At 49.4% G+C, this 24,420-nt stretch overlaps 1 protein-coding gene across 1 annotated transcript; it reads left to right on the top strand.

Annotated features, from left to right (window-relative positions):
- Positions 72-24,088, top strand: SUPT6H (SPT6 homolog, histone chaperone). The gene is given in 37 exon segments (XM_021067480.1): positions 72-134; positions 137-208; positions 989-1,147; positions 1,244-1,320; positions 1,640-1,832; positions 2,061-2,145; positions 3,061-3,334; positions 3,692-3,793; positions 4,282-4,398; positions 4,732-4,821; positions 5,029-5,171; positions 5,828-5,976; positions 6,126-6,224; positions 6,901-7,030; positions 7,116-7,266; positions 7,438-7,592; positions 7,801-7,996; positions 8,343-8,482; positions 8,603-8,720; positions 9,550-9,626; positions 9,882-10,017; positions 10,281-10,418; positions 10,494-10,661; positions 11,840-11,967; positions 13,085-13,292; positions 13,791-13,938; positions 14,381-14,523; positions 16,345-16,485; positions 17,987-18,182; positions 18,570-18,808; positions 19,370-19,483; positions 19,653-19,777; positions 21,414-21,526; positions 22,046-22,123; positions 22,218-22,384; positions 22,848-23,035; positions 23,303-24,088. Coding segments are annotated over 37 exon segments (5,178 nt in total). The 5' UTR covers positions 72-100; the 3' UTR covers positions 23,490-24,088.

Genomic DNA, 24,420 nt, shown 5'->3' on the forward strand with positions numbered 1-24,420 from the left:
GGCAGAGTAGTGGCACGTAGCTGAAGTGGAAATGTTTAAGAACCCTCTGTCTCCCTTTCTTCCCTAGTCATCTCCAGGCAGGCCGTGAGAAGCTGCAGAAATGTCTGATTTTGTGGAAAGCGAGGCTGAAGAATCAGAGAAGAATACAATGATGAAGGCGAGGTGGTGCCCCGGGTCACCAAGAAATTTGTAGAAGAGGAGGATGATGGTGAGGAAGCCCCAGCCTCAAGCTTCTCCCCACTATTGCTAAGCTTTGGATAGTTGGATTCTTGCTGATGAGAGGCTCAGGCTGAGCACAGAAGTTGTCACACATGAGGTACCGGCTTGAGAATTTTCAGTCATTCATAGAAAAAATATTTACTGTGCAACTGCCTGCTGTATGCCAAGCACTGTGCCTAGAACTAGAACTACAAAATAAAGACCCAGCTAGCTCAGAGTTTACATTAGTGAGAAGGAACAGACAGTGAGCCAGTAAATAAATACGTATGTGGTGTTCTGCTCTCTTAGAGACCTGGGAGTGTTGGTGTTTGCGCACTCAGTTTCCTGTTTCTCTGCCCAGTCCCAATCTTTAGGATCATCATCAGAGTAGGAACCATGAAATGACTCTAGAGGTGGAAAGGAAATGTAAGCTTTGTCAGAAACGTTATGGCTAAAAGAAGAAACATAGCTACTGAGTTTATAATCTGAGAGGAAAACGAAAGTTATTGGTGGCTGTAAAGCCTCTGGTAATCATTTTGAAGAGCCAGGTTAATTAGGAAGTTCATTTTGCCTAAAGATGGAAGATGAATGTGGAAAAGAGAAACTTTTCCAGAAGGTGCTGTTCGAAGTCAGTGGTCCTGTTTGTGCATCTTTAGATGAGGCAGAGAGTTAACACAGCATCCAGGTCATTAGGTTCAGGGCAGATGAGAAATAACAGTGAAGCAGGTGGCCCTGCCCCAGCCCCAGCCTGTTTCCCAAACTGCGTGCCTCAAACATGCATGTTTTCCAGATGAGGAGGAAGAGGAGGAGAACCTAGATGATCAGGATGAGCAAGGAAACTTGAAAGGCTTTATCAATGACGACGATGATGAAGACGAAGGGGAGGAGGATGAGGGTAGTGACTCCGGTGATTCAGAAGATGATGTTGGCCACAAGAAGAGAAAACGCAGTGAGTAGCCTCTCCTCAGGTCACGTGAGGCTGGGGTGGAAGCCGCAGCGGGAAGGAACCTCCGCGTCACTGTGGGTACCACTTTGTCTTCTCTAGCATCTTTTGATGACCGCCTGGAGGATGATGATTTTGATCTCATTGAGGAGAATTTGGGTGTCAAAGTCAAAAGAGGAGTAAGTGTCTTTCTTTGTCTCTATCCTTGGGGCAGAAAGAAGCCCTTAAAATTCAGTGACTCCGGGTGGGGAGGCGCATTGAGAACAGCTGGGGAATGGCAGAGAGAACATGGTTCCGTGTCATCGTACTGTGGAGCCCAGCTCTGGATGCCTGTTAAAGACTTGTCGAAGTTTCCAGGGTAGCCTTGGGGCATCACTTGTGTTCTTTGCCACCTCCCTCGTCATCGTAATTGTGGAAGGAAAACAGGAATGTGACTGGAGAGAGGTGTTACTAAGCCAGTCCCCTCAGACCCTGATGAGGCGGGTTTTCCACCCCTAGCAAAAATACCGACGTGTCAAAAAAATGTCAGACGATGAGGACGACGACGAGGAGGAATATGGCAAGGAGGAACATGAAAAAGAAGCTATTGCAGAGGAGATCTTCCAGGATGGGGAGGGGGAAGAAGGCCAGGAGGCCATTGAGGCCCCCATGGCTCCTCCAGAAGAGGAGGAGGAAGATGATGAAGAGTCAGGTATGTGGCATCAGGCAGGGAAGCCAATTTTGGGGAGGACGTTGGGGTTTCCTACCCCAAGGAACAGAATGGGAACTGATCTTCAGCTATAGGTCCCAGCCACAAAGAAGTTTCTTTCCAGGAGCCTCTGTCTTCTCTCCTCAGTGGCCACTCCTAGTGGGAACTAAAGCCTTTCAGTCCTGGCCCGTCCCCGGCCTCTGGGCCCTGACCTCTCCCTTCTCTACCCAGACATTGACGACTTCATTGTGGACGATGATGGACAACCACTGAAAAAACCCAAGTGGCGCAAAAAGCTTCCTGGATACACAGATGCGTGAGTAGGGTTTGGTGCAAGGTTGCGATAAGGGCATCTCAGCGGACCCAGTCAGAATAGCTCTGCATTGTAGAGCCACTGGGATGAGGGTGGAGTCACACATGGGCAAGGCTCCAGCCTCTCTCTACTTTGTATATTAGTCTTCTAAATATAATTTTGATGGAAGAAAGCTTTTGCTCTGAGGGAATACTATAGTGTCTTAGGAGAAGATGGATTCACTGAGCATGATATGGACCCATCTGCCCTATTGCTGTTTGGTCCTTGTCACTGGCTCATGTCAGAGATGGGCTTTTTGCCTTTTTTTTTTTTTTTTGCCACACTCATGGCATGTGGAAGTTCCCAGACTAGGGATAGAACCAGTGCCACAGCAGTGACAATGCCAGATCTTTAACCTACTGAGCCACTGGGGAACTCCAAGATGAGGTGTGTTTTTTTGTTTGTTTGTTTGTTTGTTTGTTTTCCAGAGTTCCCCGTCGTGGCTCAGTGGTTAACAAATCCGATTAGGAACCATGAGGTTGCGGGTACGATCCCTGGCCTTGCTCAGTGGGTTAAGGATCTGGTATTGCTGTGAGCTGTGGTGTAGGTTGCAGACGCGGCTCGGATCCCGTGTTGCTGTGGCTCTGGAGTAGGCCGGCGGCTACAGCTCTGATCCGACCCCTAGCCTGGGAACTTCCATATGCTGTGGGAGCGGCCCAAGAAATGGCCAAAAGACAAAAAATAAAAAATAAAATAAAAGTAATAGTTTCCCCAGAAATATCCCCCAGCTAAGCCATTAGTCCATAGTGAATATGCTTTTTTTGCTTACCTTTCCCTTAACTTTCTTAGCTCCTAGGGGAGGTAAAGGATCTCTGAGGAGGCTGCATTTCTCTCCTCTCACTGGAACCCGGGCCAACTGCCTTTTGGTCTCGTTCACAGGGCCCTGCAAGAAGCCCAGGAGATTTTCGGCGTGGACTTTGACTACGATGAGTTTGAGAAATACAATGAGTATGATGAAGAACTGGAGGAAGAATACGAGTATGAGGACGATGAGGCTGAGGGTGAGATCCGGGTACGTCCCAAGAAGACCACCAAGAAACGTGTGAGCCGCAGGAGCATCTTCGAGATGTACGAGCCCAGCGAGCTGGAAAGCAGCCATCTCACAGATCAGGACAATGAAATCCGAGCCACTGACCTGCCTGAGAGGTTCCAGGTAAGGAAGCACCAGCCTCTGTCCTGCTCACCCATCATCACCTGCCCTGACCCTCCTTGGTATGAGGATTATAGCAGAGGATAATCTAGCAACAGCTGATAGCAGATGGTACATAGGAAGTTGGCTTTGAACCCCATCTGACCTGGAATTGAAGGAGTCCAGCTCAACATACTCTCATTTAGCTTACGGTTCCTGAAACGGCACTCTTTAGCAAGTGTATGACAAGCCTACTTCTTGCCAGACATGCTCTTCCGGGTACTGGAAATGTGCACCTGTAGAGCACACAGTTTGACCAGAAGTAGTGTTTTTCCTGTGAGATATAAAGTCAGTCTCATGCTGTTGTCTTGTCCCTTACAGCTCCGTTCCATCCCAGTAAAGGGGGCTGAAGATGATGAACTGGAAGAAGAGGCTGACTGGATCTACAGGAATGCCTTTGCCACACCAACCATTTCTCTGCAGGTACCAAAAAAAAAAGATCTTTATGTACATGTATGTGTGTGTGTGTGTGTAATATTTATGTATATATTTCATATTCACATAGAAATATACATATAAATTAATATATACATATGTATATTTTTGGTCATGCCCACATTGTGTGGAAGGTCCCAGGCCAGGGATCAGACCCCTGCCACAGCAGCGACCCAAGTCTCTGCAGTGAGCAGTGACACCAGGTCCTTAACCCACTGCTCCACAGGGAACCACCAAAAAAAGATCCTGTGTTTTCCCATGAACCAGAAGCCACTTCATCAGGATGAGGAGCTGCTCCTCTCCTGCCCCAAACCGCTGTGGGCCTAGTCCAGAACAGCATGTGTGCATGAGGGTGTATGAAGGAGATTTTTCTAGATTTCATCTAAGAAGGTCATCCTGTGACAAGAAGCAGTGTCCTGTGTCGTCGGACAAAACAAGTAATGGAGTCATTGCTGTTCTTTATTTTCCAACTGTAGGAAAGCTGTGATTACCTAGACCGAGGGCAGCCAACCAGCAGCTTCAGTCGAAAAGGGCCCAGCACAATTCAGAAGATTAAAGAAGCCCTGGGCTTCATGCGAAATCAGCATTTTGAGGTAGCACCTCAAGCTCTGTTGGCCCATTGGTTAGCACTTCAACTAGGGGGTGAGGAAAGGGTGGCTTCTGAGTCAGGTGGGGAGCCCCCTTCTCCTGTCCTTGGCAGTAGTCCCTTGAGTCTAGAGGTGTGAGGATCATAGACTAATGATCAGGAGAACAGTGCTACCGGTTTGCAGCATTATCTTCCCCTGTCAGGGGACAGCATGTGCCCTTGATGGCCCTGTGAGGGAAGCCAAGACTGTTGAATTTCTTGAAGCTGTTTATGCCTCTAGCAAAGGGGATCCTTGCAGATCTTTCCTCTCTGGCTGACTGCTGTGTCCTTGCTACCCTAGGTGCCTTTCATTGCCTTCTACCGGAAGGAGTATGTGGAGCCCGAATTGCATATCAATGACCTGTGGAGGGTGTGGCAGTGGGATGAAAAGGTAATAGGGATCCATGCCCCTCCAAGGGACTGAGGACTGGACTTGGGAGCCCTGCTGCTGAGGCCCAAGCTCTCCTGTCCTTGTCAGGTGGCAGCCTGAAACCCCAGGCCTGTCAAGCTTCCTCCAGGGTCTCCTAGTAAGGAACAGCATGGCCTTGGGTTTCCAAGGCTGAACTCCAGCTCTTATTGCTGCTCTGTCCTGTTCTAGTGGACCCAGCTGAGGATTCGTAAGGAGAACCTGACACGGCTGTTTGAGAAGATGCAAGCTTATCAGTATGAGCAAATCTCTGCTGATCCTGATAAGCCCCTTGCTGATGGCATCCGGGCTCTGGACACCACTGACATGGAGAGGTAAAATCTGCAGGGTTTATTCCACTAAAGGGAGCCCTCAAATCAAAGGCAGAGGACCCCACCCCCACCCCTCATCCTATTCCAGAGCAGCATAACCTTACAAAATTCTCAGCGTGGGGCCCATCTCTTAGGGACCCAGCTTACTAACGTATCAGAAGTGATCTTTCAGGTAAATTCCTGTTTATTCATATTGGTATAAAAGGTTAAGAGAATCAGATCAGAGATCATGTTTGCTTATTTATATGTTTCCTATATGGAAAGCTACATGGGAAACAAACTACAACCAGAAAATAGCTTGGTAAGCTTGTAATCAGAGAGGAATGTGGGAAGGGAGCAGTTAATTCTAGTGGCCAGTGGCATGAAGCTGGGGAGGAGGGACAAGGACTGTCTCCAGGACTTTGAACTTTGCTAGAGATACGCTGCCTCGTTTGCTTCTCTGCCTTTTTGTTCCATTTCCAACAGCCTCCAGCCACCACTCATTTAACATATTCCTTCTTTAAGATAACTTGATTGCGATTTAGGTCGTAGTCTGAGGCTATCGTGTGTCTCTAATTGGAGAACACAGGCACTCATCCTAGTTGGGATTGCCTCGTGAGAACTGGCCCTCTTGTAGCAAAACTAGGTGACAGTTGAAGTCTTATGTCTCTTCCCTCCAGGCTCAAGGATGTACAGTCAATGGATGAACTGAAAGATGTCTACAATCATTTTCTGCTTTATTATGGTCGTGACATCCCCAAGATGCAGAATGCCGCCAAGGCCAGCCGCAAGAAGCTAAAGCGTGTTAGGGAAGAGGGAGATGAGGAAGGTGAGTGCTAGAAAAGAAAACCCAGAGGCTTGGTGGCCATGGCCTTCTCAAGGATGCCCTTGACTGATTACACTTTGGGGCTTCTCTACATGCGTCAGATCCTTGGGAGTGACTGGAAACTAGAGCACTAACTCAGATCTTTTTCCCAGGTGACGGTGAGGAGGCAGAAGATGAGGAGCAGAGGGGACCAGAGCTCAAGCAGGCTTCCCGCCGAGATATGTACACCATCTGCCAGAGCGCTGGGCTAGGTGATGCCGAAGTTCCCTGCTAGTCACTGGTAGTATAGGAAGAGGGCTGCACCCACCCTGCAGGCATGGTCCAGCCTCTCCCATGATACCTGAACACAGGCAGAGAGAGTTCATTCTTTCTTTGGGAGTTGTTCTTTTTTTTTTTTTTTTTTTTTTTTTATTTTATTTTAATTTTTTTGCTTTTGGGGGCCACACCCTCAGCACATGGAAGCTCCCAGGCTAGGGCTCACATCGGAGCTACAGCTGCCCCTTCTGTGCCACAGCCACAGCAATGCTGGATTCAAGCCAAGTCTGGGACCTACACTACAGCTCACGGCAGTGCCAGATCCCCAACCCACTGAACGAGGCCAGGGATTGAACCCTCAACCTCATGGCTCCTAGTTGGGTTCCTTAACTGCTGAGCCATGAAGGGAACTCCTCTCTGGGAGTTCTTTAAACCGTGACTTCCACATTAGTTCTGAGCCCAGTAGTCACATAGAAAATTTCTGTTTTTTCTGCATCATGACAGTCTGTGAGGTGTTTAAAGTCAGTGTTTTCAATGTTCATTGTAAGACATTCTGCTCTTGCTCATTTGGGATCCCTTTAAGGTCTAATACCCAGAATTACTGCTCTAGACTGAAAGCCAAGGGGTTATTTGACCCACTCTTGCCTTATGTTTCATCCTCCTTTGCTTTAGATGGCCTAGCCAAAAAGTTTGGGCTTACTCCTGAGCAGTTTGGGGAAAACCTCCGGGATAGCTACCAGCGGCATGAGACAGAACAGTTTCCTGCAGAGCCTTTGGAGCTGGCCAAGGATTATGTTTGTAGGTAGGCATGCAGCAGGCAGCTGGCAGGAGGAGGGACCTGAGGGCAAGGATGCCTTCATCGTGCAGCTCCTCCATTTTCCCCACAGTCAGTTCCCTACACCTGAAGCTGTGCTGGAAGGTGCCCGCTACATGGTAGCCCTGCAGATTGCCCGGGAGCCCCTTGTCCGGCAGGTGCTGAGGCAGACTTTCCAGGAGAGAGCCAAGCTCAATATAACCCCCACCAAGAAAGGTAGAAAGGTAAGCCAGTCGAAGGGCTTTGATCCAGCATGTGATTCAGTTGTGTTTGAACTGACTCCTCTGCCTTCGTGCTTGGCTGAGCCGTCTGCCTGAGAGCAGAGAGGCAGTCTTTTTGCCCAGGGTCAAGCCCAGCCTATCCCGAGGCTGATGATTCCCTCTCGATGTGTACAGGATGTGGATGAGGCCCACTACGCTTACTCCTTCAAGTACTTAAAGAACAAGCCTGTTAAGGAACTGAGAGATGACCAGTTCCTCAAGATATGCCTGGCTGAAGATGAAGGGCTGCTCACCATTGACATCAGCATAGATATGAAGGGAGTGGAAGGGTAAGCAGAGCCCTGGGCTGGGGCCTCTTTGGCGGGGGGGGGGGGGCTTGGTGAGGAGTCTGCTGAAGGGAGAAGTTCTTCAGGAACGTGAGCCACGCCTTCAGAATTGAGCAAGCCCCTGTCCCTGGCTCACTCGGTCACAGTGTTTGCGGGCATTTGGGCATCCCCTTTTCTCTGTCCCTGATCCTACAGTGTTGTTTCTCCTCAGCTATGGCAATGACCAGACGTATTTTGAAGAAATCAAACAGTTTTACTACCGAGATGAGTTCAGCCATCAGGTGCAGGAGTGGAACCGGCAGCGCACCATGGCCATCGAGCGAGCTTTGCAGCAGTTCCTCTATGTGCAGATGGCCAAAGAGCTCAAGAACAAGCTGCTGGCCGAAGCCAAAGAATATGTCATAAAGGTGAGGACAGGAACTCATGATCTTAGTCATGTGATTTCCCTAAACTAGAGCTGAGAGTAAGGAACTCTTAATGCTGTAGTTAATGGGGAAACCCTAGGGGCAGGAGGAGCAGAACCCGAGAGGGAGCCTCTTCCCTCTCTTCCATGTGTTTATCCTTTGTTTGTATAACTGGCCTCTGTGTGCTCATCTGTTTCTAAGAGCAAGATACACCTTCAAGTTGTAAGCCTGCCAAGGGCTGGGAATGTGTGCCCATGTAAATATGACCTTTGCAAACATATGCTTGCATCTGTTTCCTTAACCCTCTTGGTGAGCCTGGTGGCCAGTGTCTGATGTGTCTCCTCCCCAGGCCTGTAGTCGAAAGCTCTACAACTGGTTGAGGGTGGCACCTTATCGGCCTGATCAACAAGTTGAGGAAGATGATGACTTCATGGATGAGAACCAAGGGAAGGGCATCCGGGTCCTGGGCATTGCTTTCTCCTCCGCCAGGTAACTCCCTTTTTCTACCTGTCTGGCATCTCCCCTTACCTGTCTTCCTAGTTTCGTTCTTCTCTTACTCATCCTCATGTTGCTGATTATTGCTCGGTTATGTTTTTGTCCGGCTGGCAGAGATCACCCTGTTTTTTGCGCCTTGGTCAATGGTGAAGGAGAAGTGACAGACTTCCTCCGGCTGCCTCATTTTACTAAACGGCGAACTGCGTGGAGAGAGGAAGAACGGGAGAAGAAGGCAAGTGGCTGGGACAGGTTACCAGGTGTACATCTTGAGCACATCTTATACTTCAGTGGGGATAAGCGTTTACAGTCTAAGCAACATCCCATGCAAGACCCTGATTATCTCTGCGGTGGTGCCTGCGCTCTCCAGTCCTGGGATGAATCTTACTTTCACCGGCAGTAGATGGCACTCAGGTTCTGGTACAGAATTTACTTCTGGCTTGAAGTCAATTCCTAGGCCTTGTGTACTTCTGGGAGCTGCCATAACTGCCTCTGTGCTTACCAGCATCTGGGTCAGCCTGTTCCAGGAGCTGAAAGCCACTAAGGCATTAAGCCAACCTTTTCCCTGCTTTGGCCTTTTGGTGTTTCTTCCAAGGAAAGAGGAATTTGAATTCATCTCATGTATATGCTTCCCTCATGGCTCAGTGGATCATAGATCCAGCTTTGTCACGGCAGTGGCTCTGGTTACAGCTGTGGCACAGGTTCAGTCCCTGGCCTGGGAACTTCTGCATGCCATGGGCATGGCCAAAAAAAAAAGAGAGAGAGAAATCGTAAAGTGGATATCAGAATAGTCCTGACTGCCAGATGGTGGTTTATGTTTTAAAAAAAGCCACAAGTATGTTTACTTAACCACAATTTGAGTATAAGGCAGAAGTATAATATGTAAACTAACAGATGTGTAATATTCAAATTAGAGGTCTTAGTCTCCCTTGTTTTGTGTTGAAGACATGTGATGCATCCATTTTTTGCTAGTCTTTTCAGGTCTCATTCTACTTAGGGAGAGGGAAGTGCTTGAAATCCCCCTATTCTCAGTGCCATTCCGTTCCAATTCTTTTTCAATCTAGGCACAAGACATTGAAACTCTAAAGAAATTTCTTCTGAACAAAAAGCCTCATGTGGTGACAGTTGCAGGAGAGAACAGGTAGGGGCAGCAGGGCATTGGGCCAGGCCTGGCTTAAAGTCACTCATCCTTCATTGGTGAATCTGCCGCATGCCTCTCACAAAGTAGGCATCTGTCTGTGTAGAGCCTTGCTAATATCCTCATCCCCAGGAGTATCTCTGAGGATATTGTACCTCTGTCTGCAAAGCCCTCTCCACCCCCATCCCAGCCGTGAGGTTGTTCATCTCTGAGAAACTATCCAGAAACAGCCCTGACTGGCACCCCTCATCCCTCCAGGGACGCCCAGATGTTGATTGAGGACGTGAAACGCATTGTGCATGAGCTGGACCAGGGCCAACAGCTGTCCTCTATTGGGGTGGAGCTGATTGACAACGAATTAGCCATTCTCTATATGAACAGCAAGAAATCGGAGGTAATGCTAGAGCCCCACCTTTAAGCCCTGCACAGGCAAGAGCTGTCAATCCCAGGGAGACAGGGAAACAGGATGTCAGGAGCACAGGGTTACACCTGATCATTTACCTGTGCAGAGGATTTCCATTGTTCAGATTGGGAGTCCCAGCAAAAATGGTCCCACAGAAGAGAAAATGACTTAAAACCGGATGGTTTGAGTTCCCTCTTGCTGTTGGAGCTGAGGGACTTAATGGCCCTCATTTGCTGACCCTCGTTTGACTCTAGGCGGAGTTCCGGGATTACCCTCCAGTGCTGAGACAGGCTGTCTCCCTGGCCCGGCGCATCCAGGACCCTCTGATTGAATTTGCCCAGGTGTGCAGCTCTGATGAAGACATCCTGTGCCTCAAGTTTCACCCCTTGCAGGTGAGTAGATTTGATAGGTAGGCCTAGGTGGGCTGAGTGGCACAGTAACCTTATCCCTGCCTGCTCTGTGTCCAGGAGCATGTGGTGAAAGAAGAGCTGCTTAATGCCTTATACTGTGAATTTATCAACCGAGTCAATGAGGTGGGGGTCGATGTCAACCGTGCCATTGCCCACCCCTACAGCCAGGCCTTAATCCAGTATGTTTGTGGACTGGGACCTCGAAAAGGGACCCATCTCCTGAAGGTAGGATTGGGTTGACTCAGAAAAAAAAGTTCCTATTTCCTTGAGCCTTTATGCTTATGCCAGTATGCTTTGATAGGAAGACCACGGTCTGCTGAGAGGTAAAGTCACTTGCCCAGAGTCATCCAGTTAGAGTCAGCTAGACTGCAGTGGCCACAGCCATGCTCTTCACTACTGTTCTGTGGTGGCTCATGTAAAAGATAGCCTACGCCACGATTTAAAACAGATAGAGGAGCACAAGCATGTACTAGACACAGGCCTCAGGATAGTGGTTTTTTCCCAGTGGAAAGAAAAAGGATCTCGATATCAGTGTTGGGGGTGGGGTATGTAGGTAGGCACCTTCAAAAGTATTTATTTCTTTTTTTTTTTTTTCTTTTTTGGTCTTTTTAGGGCCGCACCTGCGGCATATGGAGGTTCCCAGGCCAGGAGTCGAGTCGGATCTGTTGCTAGAAGCCTACGCCAGAGCCACAGCAACGCCAGATCAGAGCTGCGTCTGCGACCTACACCACAGGTCACAGCAATGCCGGATCCTTAACCCACTGAGTGCGGCCAGGGATCGAACCCACAACCTCATGGTTCCTAGTCAGATTCGTTTCCATTGTGCCACGACGGGAACTCTGAGTATTTATTTCTTAATTTTTTTTTTCTAATATGTGATGGGTCCTTGAGTTTATATTGTATCATAAACTTTGAAGACATACATTAGCTCTATATTGTCCTTGGTCAGCATAATATAGTTGGTTTTGGTTTTTGGTTTTTTTCTGTCTTTCAGGGCTGCACCCGCAGCATATGGAGGTTCCCAGGCTAGGGGTCCAATTGGAGCTGTAGGCACTGGCCTACACCACAGCCACAGCAACACCAGATCCAAGCCGTGTCTGCGAGCTGCACTACAACTCACAGCAACGCCTGATTCGTAACCCACTGAGTGAGGCCAGGGATCGAACCTGCGTCCTCATGGATGCTAGTCAGATTCGTTTCTGCTGAGCCACGACAGGAACTCCATAATGTAGTTCTTTAAAATGATCTTTTTTTAGGAGCAGTTAGTATGGTGCACAGTGCCCAGTTAGATAATGGAGAGTGGAGACAAAGTTCCCATCATGGAGGCTTTCCCAGGGACCTGAAAGTAGGCTGGGAGGTGGGGCCTGCCTACTTCTCTGACTCACTCTAGGCCTCTCCCCTAGATCCTGAAACAGAACAACACGAGGCTTGAGAGCCGGACCCAGCTGGTCACCATGTGCCACATGGGTCCCAAAGTCTTCATGAATTGTGCCGGCTTCCTCAAGATCGACACGGCCTCCCTAGGGGACAGGTGATACCCTCTGCCTGGGTGGGCCAAGAGGCATTCTCTTGGGCTTTGCTTTGGGAAATCAGGGGTTAGGGCTGTCAAAGGGCCACAAGCTATTTAAATTAGGAAATTGTTTTTTAAAGCAAAGTGAGGAAGCTTTATTCAGTCAAGAGCCTTTGACCTATGGAAAAGATCAGTTCAATTATGTGAAGCTTTTTAATGAGGGAAACATAAAAAGAACCAACTTAGTTTATATGTTAAGAACAGAAAAGACTTGGTTCGGTAAACACAGACTTGTTCTGTTGTGGTTTATCTTGGCTAGGTAAGGGTGGGAATAGCAGGGGCAGTGGGAAAGGAGTGTGGGGGTCTGAGGCGATAAGGAAGGGGGAGAGATCTGGTATGTTTTGAGATGATGTTATTGAGAGAAAATCTATTCACTTGGACTTTGGACTTCACTATTGACCTCTTCCTCTCCAGAAGTTATCAACTCAGTCTTTGGAGGATCTTTTCCACGGGCACATAGCTCCTCATTCAGTAATGGAAATCAGTGGGGAAATAGGCTTCAAGTTCTAAAACTTCATTTTCCACCCAGCTTTGCTGTAACACTCCACGAATAACATAGGTCCATGTGAGTGCACGGGCAAGACCAGCCTGGGAAGGCTTTATGGGGGAAAGTAGCTGTCAGCAAATTCTCAAAGGTCTTCTTCCCCCTTCTTGTTTTATCTTGTTATAAGACTTATCTGAGTTCATTATGTGAAATTCAACATATAGAAATATTATGCAGAAAGTGGAAGTCCCCCATAATCCCACCCCCCAGAGATAACTACCATAACAAGTTGATGTATACTTCAACTTTTCTAAATTTTATTTTTGCTATGCATTTACTAACTACCCATTTACTACAAAAATGGGATCATACGGTTCATAGTGTTTTGCAGTGCATTTTTCACGTATCAATATATTGTGGCCATCTTTCCATGTCAGCACACATAGATCTACCTCATTCTTTTTAATGACTGTATAGTATTCCATCGTATGGAGGTACCCTAATTTATTTAACCAGTTCCCCATTGGTGGACATTTGGGTTGCTACTTGAAGCTTCTCGTTACATATCCTGCCCCTTTTCTACCTTTCCTTCAGCACTGACTCATACATCGAAGTCCTTGATGGTTCTCGAGTCCACCCTGAGACCTACGAGTGGGCCAGGAAGATGGCAGTGGATGCTCTGGAATATGATGAATCAGCCGAGGATGCCAACCCTGCAGGAGCCCTTGAAGAGATCTTGGAAAACCCGGAGCGACTCAAGGACCTGGACCTTGACGCCTTTGCAGAAGAGCTAGAGAGGCAGGTGGGTGACAGTGTGGAAGGCCTGGCACAGAAACCATCCCAAGTGGCCTCATTGGGAGGAGACTCAGGCAGCAGGTCCTCAGAGAAATCCTAGTTTTAGGATTGTAGGAGACTTGATTGTCTCTTCTCTCTCCCTGTGCTCCCTGGAGGTTTTCAGTATGCTTATTAAGGAGCTGAGGAAGTCTCAGAGGCTGTGTAGTCATTGTGAGGGAGCTGCGAGTAGGGGAGTAGTAGAGTTTCCTTGTAGGCCCTCTTTCCTCTTTTCCCACAGTACAGCTTTGCATTGGTATACATCGGGGTTCCATGAGGCATTTTTATTGTAGAGTGGTGTTCCATGACTAAGAAAAAGTTTGAAAATCTCCTTTAGTAAATGTCGGGAGGTGGGAAGAGAAGAGAAACCCTGACAGGAGCCAACCAGCCTCCTCCTGTTCATCGGAACCCCTTGTGGCTCGGGTTGGGAAGTCGTTACAAGGCTCTGCCTGATGGGCTTCCTCCCCAGGGCTATGGTGACAAACACATCACTCTGTACGACATCCGGGCAGAACTGAGCTGTCGATATAAGGACCTCCGGACAGCTTACCGCTCTCCCAACACAGAGGAAATCTTCAATATGTTAACCAAAGAAACACCGGAGACCTTCTACATTGGTAAATTCTGGGTCTGTTTTTTAGTTGGAGGAGGATATGGGGGCGGGGGGTGCATTTGCTGTATACATTCAAACCAAGCAGTGATTCCAGCAGAATGAGGCAGGTTTGTACTGTAGGTAGGAAAGACCAGGGGAGCTTTTAAGAAGATTATAAAGCCCTGAACTGGAAGTCGTAGTTGAGTACAAGGTCAAATTACTTGTCAAATTATGCTTTTAAAAACCTACTGCTATGCAGATTTGATGGGGTCAGTCTTATGGCCTCATTTTCCCATCGTCAAATGAGGGAAAGAGCTTCCTTTTCAAGAATGTGAAGGAAACAGTAGAGATGCTTTAAAACAGATGTTCTGTCACTAAGCCGTTGGTGGGGGAGGTGTCATCTCTCCAGTTCTCTTAGCCTGCGCCCTGTTGTCTCCCCTCCCTCCCCTCCTCTTCCCTTCCTCCAGGAAAGCTCATCATCTGCAACGTCACTGGCATTGCCCACAGGCGCCCACAGGGTGAGAGCTATGACCAGGCAATCCGGAACGATGAGACAGGGCTATGGCAGTGCCCCTTCTGTCAACAGGACAATTTCCCTGAACTAAGTGAGGTACATGCTGCGGTGTTAACTGCGGTCACTGAATTTCCTTGACTGAATGATCTCAGTGCCTGAGAATGGGGATATTTTAGATCATGTTTTACCAGATGAATACACAAAGGGAGAGGGCCGGAATGCATGCACATCTAACATGCTAGTCAGAAGTGAACTGTTTGCTTTTCTCTCTTTTTTTTAGGACTGCACCTGTGGCATATGGAAGTTCCCTGGGTACAGGTTGAGTCAGAGCTACAGCTGCCGGCCTACACCACAGCCACAGCAACACAGGATCTGAGCCACGTCTACAGCCTCCACCACAGCTTATGGCAATGCTGGGTCCTTAGCCCACTGAGCAAGGCCAGGGATTGAGCCCACATCCTTATGGATACTAGTCGGGTTTGTTTCCACTCAGCCACCACAGGAACTCTATGCTTTTCTCTATTGACACTCAACCCTTAATCCTCGTTTCCCATTTTCTGAGGATCCAGCTCAGCCAGATTAGAGACATGAGGACAAGCATTTCTTACGTACAGGCAGTGTTCCTATGCTAGTTATAAGTTATCTGTATGCTCCTTTCAATTGTTGTTCTTTTTTGGCTTTTTGCTATTTCTTTGGGCCGCTCCCGCGGCATATGGAGGTTCCCAGGCTAGGGGTCGAATCAGAGCTGCAGCCACCGGCCTATGCCAGAGCCACAGCAACGCGGGATCCGAGCCGCGTCTGCAACCTACACCACAGCTCACGGCAACACCAGTTCCTTAACCCACTGAGCAAGGGCAGGGACCGAACCCGCAACCTCATGGTTCCTAGTCGGATTCATTAACCACTGCGCCACGATGGGAACTCCCCTTTCAATTGTTTTTATTCTCTACACACATTTTAATTTTTCCCACATTCTTCTTGATATCATCTGCTTTTCTCACGGTCAGAACTCATAAAAGCCACCCTGAGTTCCCTGGTGGCTTAGCAGATTAAGGATCTGACGTTATCACTGCACCGGCTTGGGTCACTGCTGTGGCGTAGGTTTGATCCCAGCCTGGAAACTTCTTGCAACAGATGTGCCCCCCACCAACCCTCCCAAAAAAAGCCATCCTGGAAGCTTTCCTTAGATCTTCAAATGTTATTAGATTATAAAATAGTTTCTCAACTTTACCCAATAAAAGGAGCTGGTGAGGTTTGTCCAAGATATAAAAGAGCTAAGATGTGCCTTGTTCACCGAAATGACTTGTTCTGAGGAGGCCGGCATAGATATTTTTTATGCCCAGTCGGTCAGAATAAAATGAGGGGCCTCAGTTGTAGCAGGAGGGACAAATAAATGAGATTAACGTAAAAGACTGATCTGTTGGCCAGTGGTGCCAAACCTAAGTTCCAAGTCAGGAAACATTGGGGATGTTTGGTTTCTGGGTTCCAGGGTGACGCAGTCATGTTCTCATATTATGATGCCAGTGTCAGTGGTACAGTTAGTTACAACACTCCTGGCAGCTTTTTTCTGTGTGATCTTCAGAATCTTTTTTTTTTTTTTTTTTTTTTTTTTTTGTCTTTTTCTTTTGCTATTTCTTGGGCTGCTCCCACGGCACACGGAGGTTCCCAGGCTAGGGGTTGAATGGGAGCTGCTGCCACCAGCATACGCCAGAGCCACAGCAATGCAGGATCCGAGCCGCGTCTGCAACCTACACCACAGCTCACGGCAACGCCGGATCATTAACCCACTGAGCAAGGACAGGGACCGAATCTGCAACCTCATGGTTCCTAGTCGAATTCGTTAACCACTGGGCCACGACGGGAACTCTGATCTTCAGAATCTTAATGATCAGCCTCCTCTCCTCTTGCTCCTTTTAGGTCTGGAACCACTTTGACAGCGGTTCATGCCCAGGCCAGGCCATTGGTGTCAAAACACGGCTAGACAATGGTGTCACCGGCTTCATCCCCACCAAATTCCTCAGTGACAAAGTGGTAAAGCGGCCAGAGGAGCGAGTCAAGGTAGATGAATGATGGCTAAGGCAGCTTCCAGCTGCCCAAATCAGTCTAGCTTGGGGCTCTCCCCACCAGGACTTAGGCTCTGTTCCCAGTGCTACTGATGGGCAGAGTTTCAGGAGGATTTATAACTAGCTGGGGGAGGCCAGGGCAAGAAGCATGTGAATGAGGAGCTTTTGTTTATTGCCTTTGTGAAATTTCGTCAAGTTGCCAGCCCTTGGGGAGAGGGCTCTCTCTTCCTGTGTGGGAAGCTGTGGTTTAGTCCGCTGGCCAGGAAGCTGGCCCAGCATTACATGCTGTGAAACAGAAAGGCTCAAGTCCCTTTCTGTTCTAGTATTCCCTTGCTGGAGCTGCCGTTTATTCACACGAGCTACCAGCCCTTGAGGGTTACGTATGTTGTTTAATCTCACAGTCTGACCAAAAAAAAAACCCTTTTTTCAGAGAAATTTGAGTGCCTTTCCCAGGATCACCCAGTCATGACATGGCTGGTAGCAGATCTCAGATGTATTTGTCACATCATCTGGTTCTAAGGTTATGTGAACCCCTGAGAACTGTGAGAATTGTGACCTTAGGAAGGCTGGGGAAAAGCATTCTTAAAACAGGCATCTTCATTTTATTGCATTTCGCAGATGCTTTATTCTTTACAGATTTAAGGTTGGTAGTAACCCTGCATCAAGCAAGACTATCAGTGCCATTTTTCCAACAGTATTTGATCACTTCATGTCTCCGTGTCACACTTAGGTGTGATCATCCTTGTAATATTTCAGACTTTTCCATTATTTGTTACGGTGGTCTCTGATCAGTGATCTTGTGTTACTATTACCAAAAGATGAGGACTTCCTGAAGGCTTAGGTGGTGGTTCCCATTTTTTTTTTTAACAATAAAGTAACTTAATTAAGGAATATACATTTTTTAAAAACATATTTCACACATAATAGACTAGAATATAGTATAAGCATAACTTTTGTATGTACTGGGAAACCAAAAAATTCTTGTTACTCAACTTGATTGTGACATTCAATTTATCGCGGTGGGCTGAACCCACAATGTCTCCAAAGTATGCCTGTAAATGAAGCCATGCAGATTTTCAGAAGGAGAGCTCTGCAGATTGATTGGCTTTTGTCAATCTTTAGACAGAAGGGCTCAAGTCACAGGTAAAGTAGAGAAAGCAGCTCTTACTCTGCTTTCCCTCCAAAAAGGGCAGCAGACTTGGATCACACCCTTGGAGCAGTAAGTAGGCAACTTTATGGAAAAAGGGAACACTGCCAGTGACAGGATAGTTCCATTAGGCTCCCTTTGGTTTTTCTGCCTAGAGTGGGAGGCATCAGTCCCAGGCACAGCCTGCCACCTAAACCAAGCAACCCTAAGCTCCTAATCTGCCAGGAGCTGGCTGGCTTTGGGAAGCTACTCTGTCTTTCTGCCTGGACTTTGGTTTTCTCACGTGTAAAATAGGGCATTGGGCTAGACCATCTTTGTCCCTTCCAGCTCTAATGTTCTGTGGATCTAGGTGGGAATGACTGTTCACTGCCGAATCATGAAGATTGACATCGAGAAGTTTAGTGCAGACCTGACCTGCCGCACCTCAGACCTCATGGACAGGAACAACGAGTGGAAGCTGCCCAAGGACACCTACTATGACTTTGACGCTGAAGCAGCAGACCACAAGCAGGAGGAGGACATGAAGCGGAAGCAGCAGCGGACTAGTGAGTGTGCCCCCGACCATATCTGTGCACCCTGAGTCTCTCCCTCTGCAGGGTGCACATGCTGACTGCCTGGCTTCCTGATGGGAGTGAATGCCCAGCTCTGAGGTGCTGAGGCCCAGAGGCCTCATGAAAGGGAGTCACTGGCAGGGCTGGAAGCCAGGGTCTTCTTGGGTCACAGTTTCTTAGCTAATGCACTGTGACTCTTAAAGCTTCATCCTCTCAGCACCCTAGGAACCCAGGTTAAGATATATCAGAGAAGCCAAGCCCAGAGAGCGTGAGAGAATCTCAGAATTCAGTAGTGGGTCAGAAATTAAATCGTGGCTTGTCCCGTCGCTGTTGACTTCCAGTCTCATCACCTGATCTGTACTTCTTTCCTGCCGTCTTTAGCATATATCAAGCGAGTGATTGCACACCCGTCCTTCCATAATATAAACTTTAAGCAAGCGGAAAAGATGATGGAGACCATGGACCAGGGAGACGTGATCATCCGACCAAGCAGCAAGGGTGAAAATCACCTGACAGTGACCTGGAAAGTCAGTGACGGCATCTATCAGCACGTGGACGTGCGGGAAGAGGGCAAGGAAAACGCCTTCAGCCTGGGAGCCACCCTGTGGATCAACAGTGAGGTGAGAGCCAGCCCCTGCTTACGTTAGTATTCCTACTTCTCCTTCCAGAAACAAGCCATTTCTGGTCTCTTTCACATAGTAACTTGTATACATTATATGTATTAGTACACAGCATTAAGACAGGAAGCTGGTCATGAAATGAGTAATTCAGTATGAGTTTTGTATATTTTGCCCCTCTTTCCCTGTCCTCCAAATTTTAAGTGACTATCTAGAGAGCCACCAGGAGGAAGAGGAGAAAATAACATGCACACCCAAACCTGCACACCAAATTTCTCTGTCCTGTTTTCAGTGGAGAGAAATTTTATAAAGCCCCCTGTTGTTCCAAGCACCAAGGGAGAACTAAAGTTATGATTTAAAGGATGTTGTGCCTTGTAAGCTGATAAATCTGAGCCCGAATTGAACAGGTGGATAAATGAAAGGGCCTTTGCAGCACAGTGAGGCTAAAAAGGGCTGGGAAGTTCCTCCCCTCCCATAGTGTTCTCTTCCAAAGGGATTTGATGAAAGACTGAGTCTCGCTCAGCTTTGGACATGATATGTGGGGCCTTTGCCTTCTTCCCACAGGAATTTGAAGACTTGGATGAGATTGTTGCCCGCTATGTTCAGCCCATGGCCTCCTTTGCCCGGGACCTTCTGAACCACAAGTATTATCAGGACTGCAGTGGTGGGGACCGTAAGGTGAGCCCAGGGCCCTGTGAGGGATGACGCTCCCAGTCACTTAAGGATGTATGGTTTCCCTTCAGTGTAGGGGACGCTCAGCTGGTGAAGGAGGTGTGCATCATGTGTGAGCCAGACATGTGTACCAAGCATGCTGCTATCCCAACCTCTCCCCTCATTCTACCCCCAGAAATTAGAGGAGCTGCTCATCAAAACTAAGAAGGAGAAGCCCACCTTCATTCCCTATTTCATCTGTGCCTGCAAGGAACTGCCCGGCAAGTTCCTACTGGGATACCAGCCCCGGGGTAAACCCAGGTGAGCACTGGTGCTGAGAAGGTGCTGCCGTGGGGTCCACAGATAGGCTAGCAGGGGAGTTAGAGGCCCCGGAGTAGTCCTCTCTGGTTCTGCTTGACTGCCTTTCTCCTCTTACCTGTTTAGAGTGGAGGTGGAGGTTGGAGGTGGGGAAAGAGGGTGATGACTTAGAGGCAAAAGGCAAAGATTGAATAAGAGAGGTACTTTGACTGACCTTGAGAAAAGAGTTCCCTTTGCCTCTTCTCCCTCCCAGGGAGTGATGGAAATCACCAGACACTCTCTCCACCTGACTAGCAGAGCTGGAGGCCAGCCAACACACTGGTCACTCCTTTCCGCTCTCTGCTTCACCTTCACCAGGGTTTCAGCACATGGTGGCTCACTGTTTCTGTGGTGAGCCGGGGCTGAGGTGGGTAGGTCAGGAGAGCGTCTCTTCCAGCTCGCTCTGCTCCCTTCTGTGTACGACTGACAGGCGGGCCTTCCTGGGTGCTCCTTTGTCTGAGTGCCTCCAGTGCTCACCCTGCCTCGGACAGTCGGGTCTCCTTAGACCTGCCTTCTTGGCGTCTGTTACCTGGACTGACAGCCAGACTCGCCTTCTCTACTCCCTTCTCCTCCCTTTGGTTCTGCTCTTAGTCCTGTCCCGCCTGCACGCGATGCACACTGTGGACTCTGGACCCTGCACCATCATGGGCACTTCTGGAATACTGTGGAATATTATTTCTGAGAAGCCTTATCTGACCTACCAACATGCTTCCAGAAGATGGCACCCAGGGGCCCTGTGGGGGTTGGAAACTCCCATGAGGAACAACAGTTGAACAAATGGGACCTTTAACCAGGAGCAGAAGCAACGCCATTGTTTCCCATGGAAAAGGGCACAAAATCCTTGTGTTGTAGAATGAACAGCACTTGGGTAGAAGATCTAGGAAGCAGGTTTCAGCTTAGTGTGAATGAGACCATTGACTTGTGGCTGTCGACAGCTATCCTTAAGTGAGCACAGCCTGTTTGAAGTGTTAGGATAAGTGCTTCATGTGTTGTCTCATTCCTCACACCCACTCGATCAGTTTAAGTGCTCTTATACTTATTTTACAAGTGAAGCCGAGATTCAGGTGTAATAACTTGGTACAAAGTCATACAGGTGGCCTGGCAGAGCCAAAACTGGAACTAGAGCTGGGTCTGAACCCAGAGCCGTCCCCTTACCCACCCTCTGCTCTGGCCAAGTGTTAGATAAGAACAGCCACCTTCAAAAGGCACTTCCAGATGCCGGCTAGTGGGGAGCTGGGCTCTGCTGCCCTGGGAGGCCCCTCCCAACCCTGACCCTGTGTGATCTCAGTATCACCCTCACCTGCAGTGTGCCGCCATCACGCTGCAGCCCAGGATGGTGGCCCAGGCCCTGGCAAACCTTCCTCTGGCAGCATGTGCATAGCACACCAGGGGCCGCTGTCTCCTGGCCTTGCCTCTACTCTGCTGTGCATTCCTCACCTCGCCAGAGTGCAGCCTGCTTTTACAGGGTCAGGGACTGGCTCTTTTATCTCCTTTCCCCAGCACCTAATGTGGCTGCTTCACATGGTGGAGATCTGCTCTGGCCGCTCGCTCACAGCTTTCACAGGTGGTATCTGATGCATGTTTCCTTCCACAATCCCAGGATTGAATATGTAACAGTGACTCCAGAAGGATTCCGGTACCGGGGCCAAATCTTCCCCACTGTGAACGGCCTTTTCAGATGGTTTAAGGATCACTATCAGGATCCTGTACCAGGTGAGTTCCACTCTCTCTCTGACTTCTGGAGTGTGCTTAAAAGGGGCACCCAAGGAGTTCTCATTGTGGCTCAGTGGGTTAAGAACCCGACTAGTATCCATGAGGAGGGGGCTTCAATCTGTGGCCTCACTCAGTGGGTTAAGGATCTGGCATTGCCACAAGCTGCAGCCTAGGTTGCAGATGCAGCTTGGATCTGGCGTTGCCTTGGCTATGGCCTAGGCCAGCAGCTGCAGCTCCAATTCAACCCCTGGCTTGGGAACTTCCATATGCCACAGGTGTGGCCCTAAAAAGTTGTGGGGGCACCGAAGTGCTGACAATCACCAGCCTTCTGTAGGAGGGAGTGAGGCCTAGGCTATCATTGTAGCTCTCAACTCCTACTCCATCCTCCTGGCGTCAGGAATGTCCTCCATCCACTTTACCTGTGTACTCTCCCAACTCAGTACCTCCTCCAGCCCTCTAAAATTGTAAAATGAAAAGTACATCTGGCAAGATGTAACTAACTCGGGCCATTTCTTACAGGCATCACCCCCAGTAGCAGCAGCAGGACCCGGACACCTGCTTCTATCAATGCTACCCCAGCCAACATCAACCTTGCAGGTGAGGGGCTTGTGCTGGCACTAGGAGTCAGAAGGATGGAGCTAGAAGGACTTTCTACCTCTAACATGCTTGTCTCCCACCTCTGTGTTTGCAGATCTGACACGGGCTGTGAACGCCTTGCCCCAGAACATGACTTCACAGATGTTCAGTGCCATTGCTGCCGTGACGGGCCAAGGCCAGAACCCTAATGCCACCCCAGCCCAGTGGGCCTCCAGCCAGTATGGCTATGGCGGCAGTGGAGGGGGCAGCAGCGCTTACCACGTACGTGGCTTGGGGTGGAAGCTCCCTGCAAAGGGTGGGGAAGGGTAAAAAGGAACAGTCACCCTTTACCAGCCCGTGTCCGTAGTCTGGCCTCTGCAGTGCCTACCATGAGGGCCTTCAAATGCAAACGGGGCTGCCACAGCACCAGGTACTGTCTCCAACAGATGTTCCTTTTTCTAAGGCCCACTTGATGGGAAAGGGAACAAGAGAAGTTCAGACCTTTCCACGGAGTCTTTGGGGATCTTTGGAATCCTCGAGCCACTAGAAACCTTAGGTGGTGGGGCCTGTTGTTGTGCCAGGTCCCATCCTGCTGGCCTGCGTCTGCCCCTCAGAACCACACTCTGCTCAGGAGAGGGTCAGCTGGAAAGCTCTGCAGAGTCTAAATTTTCAGCTTGCCAGAAATTCACAGGAAGGTCAAATAAGTAGAAAACCCATCCCAATTCAATTGTTCATCCTTCTCTAGGTGTTCCCGACGCCAGCCCAGCAGCCAGTGGCCACACCGCTAATGACCCCCAGCTACTCCTACACGACCCCAAGCCAGCCCATCACCACGCCGCAGTACCACCAGCTACAGGCCAGCACCACCCCACAGTCTGCCCAGGCCCAGCCCCAGCCCTCATCCAGCTCCCGGCAACGGCAGCAGCAGCCAAAGTAAGTACAGATGGTGGCACAGAACAGGTTATTAGTAGAGGCAGGTGCCCTGGATCTTCTGAGAGCCATGACCTAGGTGATATGCTCAGGAGGGCCTGCTGTCTGGGAGAAGACAGAATTAGCAGTGCCGCAGCTGGCCATGGCTGCTGGCCATAGCTGCGAGGTCCATTTCTGCAAGAGTGGACACTCACCCATGATTGGTGGGAAGGCTTCCTTCTAGTGAGCCCCAGGGGAACCCCAGTCTCAAAGTCCCCTTCCTTCTCCCAGGTCCAACAGCCATGCAGCCATTGACTGGGGGAAGATGGCGGAGCAGTGGCTGCAGGAAAAGGAGGCAGAACGGCGGAAACAGAAGCAGAGGCTGACGCCCCGGCCCTCCCCCAGCCCTATGATTGAAAGCACCCCCATGTCTATTGCTGGCGATGCCACCCCGCTCCTGGACGAGATGGATCGGTAGGGGGCCTGCTCCTAGGACTCTGGTTACCTCCGAGGCTGGGGGAGGCCTGGCTGCCCATTGCCTCACTCCCTGCCCCTCCTTTTCTGTCCATAAAGTGGCGTGAATTGACGTTCTCTTTGGTGGTCAGCCTGGATGGGTGACAGGCTGTATGGCCTTGTGAACTTGAACTCATTGTACGCTAGGTGACAAGTCTCCCACTCCAGGCCCTCACTAACCGACCACCTGTCCTGGGACCAGCTGTGAGGGGAGTGTGGCAGGGAGGAAGAAGAGAGTGAGAGTGGAACAGTTTTGTATTCTACTCCCTACAAGCCATTTTGAGCTTCTGCCCTCACTGTGACCAGGGCACCAAGCTCAGCACATGAGTCTCCCCCTGATCTTGTGGGGAGAGGGATGCTATTTATTCAGTCTGGGACAGGAGGGAGAGGAGGGAAAGTATTTCTGACCCCGATGCAAACAGCTTGGGTGGCTCTCGTAGCAGGATCACAGGGGACATAGGGGAGCCGTGCTAACCTGCCCAGCCCCCACCTGGCTGCCCTCACCCACCTGCTGCTGCTGCCGCTTCCTGCCTGTCATTTGAATAAACAGTGTTTCTAAGAGCACTTGGCAAAGCCTCTCTCTCCAGCTCTCCAGTCTTGAAGAGTAGCTTTCAGAGCAGTGTTTGGAGCTCTGAGGGCCCCACCCCCGCCCCGACTCCCTCTTCCAGGTCATCAGGGAGGCAGTGACTCATAGAGGAGCAGGTGGCTTCTGCACAGACTGCCTGGGGTCACATACATCCCTGCTCCACTTCGCAGCCCTGTGACCTTGAGTTCCTGTCATCTCCAAGCCAGCTTTTTTTTTTTTTTTCTTTCCCCACCTACTCCTGTGGCACGTAGCCAGAAATCAAACCACGGCAGGGCTCTGAGGATGGAGAATGTGTGAAGTGCTAGGCCCA

This window comes from Sus scrofa, chromosome 12 (genome assembly GCF_000003025.6).
Source record: "Sus scrofa isolate TJ Tabasco breed Duroc chromosome 12, Sscrofa11.1, whole genome shotgun sequence".
NCBI lineage: Eukaryota > Metazoa > Chordata > Mammalia > Artiodactyla > Suidae > Sus > Sus scrofa.